Below are 11,325 nucleotides of genomic sequence, written 5' to 3'. Positions count from 1 at the left end.
TAAAGCCCAAAGTGGACAGAATTTGATGAAGTGATCCGGGCTTCCACACTTATGACAAACGTGGTCTTTAGTGTTTTCATTTGATTTTTGAGGAGTTTTCTTTTGAAAGGCCTGTCCTCTCTTTAGCATTCTGGTGAACCTTTTGGTTATGAGAGCAATATTTTCATCTTCAAAATCATCCGATGTAGTAGTCTTTAGAACCAGGTTGCTTTCCTTCCTTTTCCCTCCAATTTCCTTTTCTTGGTTTTTCTTGAGTTCGTATGTGATGAGATTACCAATTAACTCATCCATGGCCAGTGAGTCTAGGTCGCGGGCTTCAGTGATAGCCTCGACTTTGATTTCCTAAGTTTCAGGAAGGACACTCCAGAGTTTCCTTACTGCCTTTCCATTAGGAACTATCTCTCCCAAGGAGTACATCTCATTGATGATGGAGGTGAACCTGGTGTGCATGTCTTGAATAGTCTCCCCTTCTGCCATCCTGAACAGTTCATATTGTCTGTTCAAGTTATCAATTTTGGACTTCTTGACTTGCGTTGTTCCTTCATGAGCGGTTTGTAGTGTTTTCCATATGGCTTTGGCATCTTGACAAGAAGAGATTCGATTGTATTCGTCTGGTCCTATACCACAAATCAGAATTTTATTGGCTTTGGCATTGTTTTGGATTGCGAGCTTGTCTTCAGCATTCCATTCTTTTCTTTCCTTTGGGATTTTGGTGATTCCATCAGTTGCAGTTTTCATAGGTATAGTTGGTCCATCTAGAATTACTCCCCATAGATCAGGGTTTTCGCCAATAAGATGATCCATCATACGGTTTTTCCACCATCCATAGTATTTGCCATTAAATAGTGGTGGTCATGTTTGTGAAGCTCCCTCTTGTGGGGTAGGTGGTGCTGCCATTGAGTCTTTTCAAGGTGTGAATCTTTTATCGAAAAGACCTGCTCTGATACCAATTGAAGAAACCTATCCCCTAGAACAAGAACCAGGTTCTTGTAAGTTGCTTTTAAGTCAAAACACAAACACTTGTTAAATTAAGAACCTTCCTCAATCAAGGAAGGAAAACCCCCGTTTTATTAATTCAACTAGAAGATTTTGTGATTACAACTCAATAATCAAAAACCTCACCACTACTACAACTCTCGATTAACTATAATCGACTACTTCTACTCTCCAAAAGGTCAAACCCACCTTTTGTCACAAACCTCACCAAAACTCAACTCTACAAGAAGCCAAACCCACTTCTTGTACAAAGAATCGTAACTAACACTCAAGAACGAAACAAGAAAATAGTTTTACACGTTCAAGACTTTCTAACTCAAGAACTTCTTGAACTTAGCAACCTATCGATCTTGAAGACTTCTACTCAATGAATAATTCTCACTTTTCTCTCTATGTGAAGTCGTGATCTTCTCATCTGCGTTTGTCCTCTTCTTATAGAATTTTCTTCTGCCTTGAATCCTTATTTATTAAGGTAAGGAAATTGTAATCATAGTTGAACAAGGAGTACTGATTTTCCCTTTTATTGTACAATCCTTTTTCTATAAAATCTTCCTTACTTAATATATTAAGGTTTCCTTATTTGTCTCAACTTGTAGTTTCATTATTCTTTAGCTCTTGTACACGCTTTAGGTGACTTCTTGTTGTGATAGATTTGGCGATGAATCTGACAAACTTTCGACAAATTTGGCGATGAATCTGGCAAACCTTTTTAACACATATATTTGCATTTCTAGTCTATCATCAAAACTGTCTATCATCAAAACATTAATTTTCTCTGTTTGTAGAATTATCAGATTCTAACAGTGGTCTTTGACTTATTTCCGATTTTGTGTTTTTGGGCCATGCCACTTTTAGGCCTGGTCTTGTACAAATCTTTGTTATGTTGAAATATAAGGGTCTATGGCCTGATTTTTTTAAACAATAGTTGTTGGAATTGAGTCAAATCTAGTTAGAGCTAAAAAAAAATTTTACTTTTGAAATAAAGTGAAAATGAGTTAATGTTAAAGTTTTTTAGTTGTTTAAATAAGTTCAATTAAATAATGTGGCTTAGTTGGTGAATATAATTATTAAATTAATTCAAAACTAGTTAGAGTTAAAGTTGTTTAAATAATTTCAAATGAATAGTATGGTTTAGTTGGAGCATTTAGTTGTTGGAATTAAGTAAAAAATAATTAGAGTTAAAGTTGTTAAAATAAGTTCAAATAAATAATGTGGTTTAGTTGTTGAAATTGAGTCAAAACTAGTTATAGTTGAATTTGTTTAGTTGTTCAATAATTTTAAATAACTAATGTGGTTTAGTTGGTGGATTTAGTTGATGAAATTAATTCAAAACTAATTAGACTTAATGTTGTTTAGTTGTTGAAATAAGTTCGAATAAAGTGTAATAAACCCTTGCTAGTTTTAATCATTATTGTAGATAAGAGGTATGAAATGCTTTAGTCCAAACTAACTTTTCTTGTTGAATTTGGAAAAATTCTACCTCCATATTCAGCCAGCAATGATGGTTCTAATCAGGAGGGTGATGATAATTGTAAGCCCGGTAAGGAGAGGAAGGGTGATAAGAATGATAAGTCTGAGGAGGCTGATGAAGAGTAGTATCTGTTTGACATTTTAGAGTTCTATATTTTTAGAATTCTTTGATCGTATTTTCGTTTATTTTGAAGTTGAATGAAGTTTATTTGAAAATAGTTTAATGTATATGTTAAAATATTGTATTATTTTTGTTGGATGAAGTTTTTTTTTTTTAAAATAGCAGTTTTGGAATTCTTTGGTTTTATTTGATATAAATATATATGTGCAATGAGATACTAATATTGCAGCTAAATGCTACCAGTTTTGATGCACAAAATCGACCTCCGCAGGTCAAAATCTCAAAAATAAAAATTAAAAATACTGACCTCAGAGGTCAGAATCTCAAATATAAAACATATAAATACCGACTTACAGAGGTCACAATCTCAAGAATAAGAAATAAAAATATCGACCTCCGGCGGTTGGAATTTAAAAATTAAGAAAAAATAAAATTAAAACATACCGACATCCAGATGTTGGTATTCCAATATATGATAAACAAATATTCTAACCTCAGGAAGATGGGAATAATAAAAATAAAAATAAAATATAAAATTGCCCTCAAGAAGTTAGAAAATAAAATAATAACTTTACCAACTTAAATTAAAACTGATCAGAGAGGTCAGTAAATACCAACATCCACTGGTCAAAATTGAATAGCGACCAAGCTTTTTTCGACCAAAGCTGGAAATCGCCTCTAACTAAGTTGAGTTACTGAGATATGTCCCCAACTAACTTTAACAAAACTTAAAACTGAATGTAAAGACTAAAATGAGAAGCATGTCTATTATCCTTGAAATATGAGTACTCATCACAGAAGCTGCTGAATGTGAACCGAGAATCGATCTACGTGTAATCTAGATGCTGAGTACCTAAACCTACATCAAGGATGTAGTGCAGAGTATGTGTTATTAATTGGAATGTGCCGAGTATGCAAGATGTAGATACTTAGCTGAACAAATATGCACAAGCTTAACAAAATAACTGAAAAGATGGTAAATATTGGACATAACAGAATATCTAACTAAATGCAATGATCAAGTACAAATCATGAAAATAACATGTTGAACAAAAGGGTGAAATATATACTGAAAACCTGGTCAAATGCACTAAGAATCTGACTGTAGGAGCTACTTTTAACCGACATAAATCATGTGAGCTAAACATGGAGTCCGATTTATACGCCCCATCGAGATGACTCAATATACCTTCCCAAGGGTATAAATGCATGACAGTCGTGATCACTAAATTCGATTCCCTACAGAAGGGACTCAAAATCCTATGGGGCAACACAATTTTGGGACTATTAAGGTACCTTAAACCCTAGTCCAACTCGGTGCTAAGTATACTCCCAACTGAATATGTTCATGACACAAATGCAATTGAAACACTTAATAGCTCAAATACTAACATGAAATCTGAGAATGGAACTTTTATATACTAATAATGTAATATTCAAAATCTGGAGCATGTTTGTAGGGTTAACTAACCCAATAAGTATAATTCATTAATTAAGAGAATTTATACAAACTATGGTTTAAAAAATTTATTCAAGGAAATAAGCAAACTTTTAGATAAACATGTAATTTTGATTAATGATACTACAAAAGCTAAATCACAACAAATATCCATGGTTTTAGAAAATCCAAGACTAAACAAGACATGAAGAATCAAGTAACTGACTGAATTATAGGGACCTGGTGGATGAAAGTGATTCGTTGGTGAAACCATACATAACTTGTGACGAATCTACAGATAAATCCATTGGATTTGGGGGTTGAACTTCAAAGAACGCTTGTGCTTGTTCTCGGAAGACATGATATCCTCTTTCACTTCTCTTCACTCTACGTTAGGTGGTTTTAGGAGATTGAGGGTTTTAGGTAGTTTTTGTCTAGTTTACTAAGCTTAGTCTGTTTGAAACGAAGTAGTTTAAGATCAAACGGCGTGGTTTAAGTTCCCAACACATAGGGGAAAAGACTAATGTGACCCTCACTTAAATTCAGCCGATGTGGATTCAAGATAGGCTTCACGGTCCGTCATGATGACCAAGGCCCATTAAGGAGCTCGTGAAGATGCCCTGCCGGACAACGTTTCGCTAAAATGGGAATAACATTTTACTCTGATCTTGGATGATATAAAACTCAGTGGCATTGGAAAGTTAACTCACTTATCTTTGAATTGATAGGGCATGTGCCACTTAATTCATTTTGTATTGAAATAGATATGACTGTCTAAAGTTGACCCTATACTCTAAGTCTTACAAGTCTCCTTTACGAATGACATCACAATCCATGTGGAGCTCCACATACCATTTAAACTTCTGTGGTGAAAACTCACTTGAAAGTTGATGAATTGACTTTAAGACCGGCTTTACGAGCCATCATAAGCACCATGGCCCATCAAGTGGGGCGTGAAGATTCTCTTCTCAATAGGTCTTCACTAAAACTACCATAATTTCTTACTTTAGGCTTGAAATTAGGCAAACTTGGTGGCATTGAAAAGCAGACTCATAGACCATTATTTTGATAGGTTCTGGGCTTCCCAATTCATTTTGAACTGAAAGATATGATCATCTGAAGTTGACTCAAACCTAAAAGTTTATCAAGCCTCCTTCACAATCCACTTCAAGGCTCGTGTGAATATCCACATACCTTCTAGTGGTATGTGGTACTTTACAGTAGTCATGTTGGTTGTGCATAACTCTCATGGCCAACTTCACAACTCGTTTGAAATCTATGGTCTGTTTACTGGTCCGTGGTTTTAACCTTTTGTTGGGTGCATAACCACAAGCAGGGTGATGGTTTGTGGTCCTCTTTACAACACGTGGACCTCCTCCATAGTTTTTTCTTCTCTCTTGCTCAATCTTAGTTTTGATTGTAGAGGTGTTACAATATCTCCCACTTGGGGTCATTCATCTTTGAATGAATTCTAAACAAGATGAGTATGGAGGGAATGAGCTTCAATCCCTACCACCAAGTACTAGAAATAGATATCTAACTGAACTGATTTCCATGAACATGCAAATATGATGAAATGCAAGGATAACCTAGGAAGCAAGGTACTAAGAATAATTTGCACAGGAGGAAACTGAGAGAATGTAGATGAACTATTAAATTAAGTTGAAATGGAATCAGAAGGAAAGACGTGCGGATACTTGCATGGACGCTTCTGCTTCCCGAGTAGCTTCCTCTACGGACTGAATCCTCCACAAAACTTTTACTAAAAAGACTCCTTTATTTTTCAACCTAACAACCCAACAATCAAGAATTTCAACTGGCACCTCTTCATAAGTAAGACTATCCTTCACAACCTCACTCTCTAATAGTACTATTGATGACGGATCACCCACACACTTCTTTAACAAGGAAATGTGTAAAACTAGATGAACCACTTCTAATTTTTGTTGGAAACTCTAACTCATAGTATGTATTACCAAACCTTTTCTAAATTCTGTAAGGACCTAGATATCTAGGACAAAGATATCTTTTCATTCCAAATCTCATCACCTCTTTATAGGTAACACCTTTAGAAATACCCAATAATCAATTTTGAACTCTTAGTCCCTTCTGCTAACATCTGCAGAGCACTTTTGACGACTCTAAGCTGTCTTTATTCTATCTTTGATGAGCTAAACTTTTGCCATAGCCTCATGAACCGAATCTGGCCCAATCAACACTGTTTCATCTACTTCAAACCAATCAATCAGAGACCTGCATCTATGCCTATATAGTGCCTCATACGAGTCCATATGAATCTCTATAAGAATTAGGTGATCATACCAACTACCATTGAAATCTACCATCCAAGCTCTCAACATGTTCTCTAAGGTCTAGATGATACGCTCTACCAGACCATCCATCTATGGATGAAATTCTATATTAAGATTTACCTAAGTACCAAGACCTTTATGAAACGATTTCCAGAAATTAGAGGTAAACTAATGACCTCTATATGAGATGATAGACAAGGGGACCCATGTAACCTTACTATTTAATTGATGTAGAGTTTAGCATAGTCCTTCGCTAAATATGTAGTCTTGACAACCAAGATGTGAGCATACTTAGTAACTCTGTCCATTATCACCCAAATGGAGTCCTGTTGTCTGCAAGTACCAAGTAAATCCATAATGAAGTCCATGTTTATCACAGCCCACTTCCATGTAGAAATGTTAATATCTTGAGTCATACCTCCTAGTTGCTGATGTTCTACCTTAACATGTAAATAGTTAGGAAACTTAGGCACAAAGTCATTTATGTCCCTCTTCATGTGGTTCCACCAGAATACTTTCTAGATATTACGCTACATCTTAGTGACACCTGGATTAGTGGAATACCTAGAGTTATGAGATCTTGTAAGGATCTGATGCCTCAACTTACCCACATTGGGAGCACATAAGCAACCCTATTAACAAAGCACACCATCTCCCCCGGGGGGAAACCACCATTTTCTGCCTATGAACTGCACATTTCAACTGAAGTAATATAGGATCACTATCCTATTTTCCTTTACCTCCGTTACCAATGAAATTCAGATCTATTTTGAATTATCACCCGACCATCTTATGTGTCTGCAAGGAAAACTCCTAAGCGAGAAAGCAGGTGAACATATTTGGGGAACTCTTTCCTTTCTTTATGAACACATGCGACACTACCCATAGATAACCTGTTGAGAGAATCAACCATAATATTGACCTTATCTGGATGGTAAAGCACATTCATGCACAATCTTCACTACATAAAAAAGATCATATGCGGCAATTAATTCTTAATTTCTGCTAAATATGTAATTTTAGCGGTAATTAGCACTATTTGTATATCTCTCAAAAGATTTAAGGGAGTTTGTCCTAATATCACTTAACTAATGCCATTAAAAACTTTAGTTCACTTCATTAATGTCAATATTTATTTCAACTAAAAGTCATTTTTGTTGTAGTGCTTCAAGGAATTCAAGCCATCTCCTCTGACGAAGATTTAACTCTTTTTGGGTGAAAATATACTATAGGTTCTTATGATTTGTGAACATATCAACATGAACACCATAAAAGTAGTGTCTCCAAATCTTGAGTAAAAATACTATGGATTCAAACTCAAGGTCATGAATCGAGTAGTTCTCTCATGGAACTTAAGTTATCTAGAAGAATAAGTTATGACCTTACCTCGCTGCATCAACAAAAAACCTAGGCCGGCCCTGGATGCATCAAAATAAATAACATAACCATCTGAAAAATATGGTAGAGTCAAGCCAAGAGTTGTTATCAACCTAGTTCAAATTTGAGAAGCTTTTCTCACACACGTATGACCACTGAAATTTGAGCTTCTTCTAAGTCAAATCGGTTAATGGGGAAGCTATGGATGAAAATAATTCAACAAATCTCTTGTAATAACCGACTAAACCCAAGAGACTTCTGATATATTTTGGGCAGATAGGTTTGGGCCAGTGCTGCACTGCATCAATTTTTGGAGAATCCACTCAGATCCCTTCGTTGGATACAATAAGATAATGGAAAACGACCGACTGTAACCATAATTATTTGTTGAACTTAGCTAATAATTGGTGATCTTCGAGAGTTTGAAGAAGAACTCTCAAATGAGTCGTATGCTCTTCCTCGCTCCAAGAATAAATGAGGACATCATCAATGAAGACGATGAAGAACAAGTCCAAATATTGTTTGATCACCCTATTCATTAAATCCATGAAAGTTGTTAGATTATTTATTATTCCAAAATACATAACAAAAATTCATAATAATCATACCAAGTTCTAAAAGTTGTCTTCAAATGTCACTATCTTTAACTCTAAGTTGATGATAGTCGCATCTGAGGTCTATCTTAGCAAAGAAACTAGTACCCTGAAGTTGGTTGAACAAGTCATCAATCTTAGGATGTGATATTTATTCATGATTGTAACCTTGTTCAACTACTGATAATTAGTGCACATTCTGAGAGAACCACCTTTCTTTTTCTCGAACAACAGTGGATAACCCATGGAGAGGTATAAAGTCTTATGAAGCCCTTATCAAGAAGGTCTTTCAACTTCTCTTACAATTACTTCAGATTGGCTGGAGCAATTATGTAAGAATGAATAAAAATAGGTTTGGTATCTGGAACGAGATCTATTTCGAAGTCAATTTCCCTATTGGGAGGAACTCCGGGAATGACTCATTTAGAAACTAAAACCAAACGACCCTAATTCTATAATCGACTGAGGAATAACTGAAATGTAACCAATTCATCCCTAGAATAATATTGAAATATACCGTTTCTAACTCTACAAGGTCTGTTGAGGTGAATATTTGAGAAATTGTGACAGAGAAATTTTCGTATACCCGTCTAGCTATAACTAGATCACCAATTTGAGTAAAGACTTTGTAACACACTAGTTACCACATCTTTTTGGTCCGGGAGAAAATACAACTTGTTCTGGCGCTGTCCGCCACCTGTATTAGACGAAGCACCTTACTTTGTTGGGAGACCTTCTAGTGATATAGACTGATCCTGATTGTTGTTACCTCCTTGACATACCTGGAAAAAGGGAAATCCTTCAACCTATGGACAAACTGATTACACAAAAAGCACTCCTCTCTACCTGCAAGACACTTTTTCGAATGGTTCTTACCACACATTGCAAGTTGGGAAAGTCGTATTACTTGAAGTACTCCCCTGAGACTTAGCTTGATGCTCTACCTTTTTGAACCTTCCAAAACTTGGGGGATGGAGAACTAGCTAATGAAGGTGTTGGGGTTGTAGACCTTTGGTGAAAATGTGAGCGACTCCGACAGCCTTACCTTTGATGTGAGTATTCATAATTTCCTGTCCTGTCCTTTTTGTTATCCTTAGCCATTTCCCTAAGCTTATATCCCTCAACCTGTTGTGCATGAGTCATTAGTCTGGAGATATCCATATCCGTAACAACATAGCATTCTACACTCGGTCTTTTCCATATTTGATACCCCAAATAGGAACTTACTCATTTGTGACCTTGGATCGTCAACCATGTGTGAAGCATACGTGGAGAGCTGGATTAACTTCAACCCACACTCTTGGACCGACATTGAAACCTGTTTCAAGTTCATAAACTATTGGTCGTAGGTTGTCTCAACTCCCTAGGGAGGAACCTGCACAGAAAAACTCTCTCAAATAATCCCAAGTAACATGAGCTGTATCTATACCCATGTTGTCTTTCCACTGAGTGAACCAGATATGAACCGCATCCTTAATTTGATAGGATTTTCTCTTAACACTCTCAGTTCCAGTCACTTGCATTACTCCAATAATTTTCTTAACCTTATCAATGAAGTTTTGTGGGTCCTCACCGACCTTCGACCCTATAAACTTAGACGGATTCATCTGACTAAAGTCTCGAACCCTAATTGTAGTTGATCCACCACTAGTGTTTGCATGAACTAGGACATATTGATTATTCTAATTGGCCATACTCTAATCCAAAAGTTGGATCACATTCCAAAATTCTGCGTTCGTAACCTCATGGTTATGGATTGGAGGAACTGCATTAAATTGTGTGGATTAGCATTCGATGCATTATCTCTACGAGGAATACACATAAATACAAATTAGAAAGTAGAAGTTGGATCATACCCACGCATGACAAGAATAGAAAGGAAAGTAAAGTTTTTCTTAAAAAACACTTCGTAGCCTCCCCCTCATAGATATGGAACACTTCACACCATAAAAAAGACTATACTTAGTGCGTATTTCAAATATCCCAGGACTCTTGAACTAAGGCTCTAATAGCAAGTATGTACTAGAACGAGGCTACCCTATGACGTAACACGGGTCCTAGGATAACGAGTGACCCCAATCCAACCTGTGTCTGACATATATCTAGCATGCTGAGAATAACTGAATCTGACAAATACTATGCAGAAGCTAAAATAATAGATAACTGAAAGTGGGAAAAACTCAACTAGCATGAATATATAAAATATAATGAAAGTCTGGTGATGGATGAAACACCATTTAAAAACAAAGTTGCAACTACTACTATGTATGAGAAGCCTCTATCTGAGTTGAGTTACTGGGACATTCCCTCGAGCTAACTCTAATAAAATTGAAAATTGAATATAAAGACTAAAATGAAAAGTATGTCTATTTTCCTCGAAGTATGAGGACTAACATGTGATGTTGCTAAATGCGGATCAAGAACAATCTAAGCGTTTCTGGAAGTTGAGTACCTAAACGTACATCATCAAATGATGTAGCCCCGTGTATGCATCAGTACTTGGAATGTACTAAGTACGCAAGATGTAGATACTAAGCTGTACAAGTATATATAAGCTGAACAAAGCATAACTGAGTAAGATGGTAAATACTAGTGGTGGTATATGGGCGGGTTGGATCAAATTTGGGCGGGTTGAAAATGGGTCAATATAAAATGGATATGTCCGTATTTGATATGGGTGAAAAGGGACTGGGAAACAAATGGATTGGCTAAAATATTAGTTTACCCATATTTTCATGAGTATAGTACTATACTAAAGAATTCGATACGGAGAAAATATTTTAGTCCTTTTAGACGAAATCTGTTGAAAATGATTAATGTAGATTTATTGTATCATAAAAGTTAAAAAAAAACTTTAATTTTTTTCCGGTGTTGGGGAGGGGGCTGACGGGGGGAGGGGTCTGATTGGGAGCTGACGGGGGTAGGGGTGAAAAAATAAAAATTTGAAGTTGAAAATATTTTTCAAAAATAAACTTAAATTTTATTTGGGGGTGGGGATGGGGGTGGTAGGGGTTAGTA

At 36.0% G+C, this 11,325-nt stretch overlaps 1 protein-coding gene across 1 annotated transcript; it reads right to left on the bottom strand.

The window, feature by feature from the left end:
• Positions 1–342: 342 nt before the first annotated feature.
• LOC107019248 lies at positions 343–804 on the bottom strand. Its single transcript, XM_015219800.1, has one exon. It carries the CDS (start codon positions 802–804, stop codon positions 343–345), a length of 462 nt encoding a protein of 153 aa, XP_015075286.1.
• Between the last annotated feature and the right edge of the window lie 10,521 nt (positions 805–11,325).

Source organism: Solanum pennellii, chromosome 1 (assembly GCF_001406875.1).
Source record: "Solanum pennellii chromosome 1, SPENNV200".
NCBI lineage: Eukaryota > Viridiplantae > Streptophyta > Magnoliopsida > Solanales > Solanaceae > Solanum > Solanum pennellii.
Note: the sequence above shows the minus strand (reverse complement) of the source record. Positions and strands in the feature narration are given on the sequence as shown.

Excerpts from the sequence above, each read along its gene's own strand:
- LOC107019248 (XM_015219800.1), bottom strand. The coding sequence starts at position 804 with ATGGATCATCTTATTGGCGAAAACCCTGATCTATGGGGAGTAATTCTA.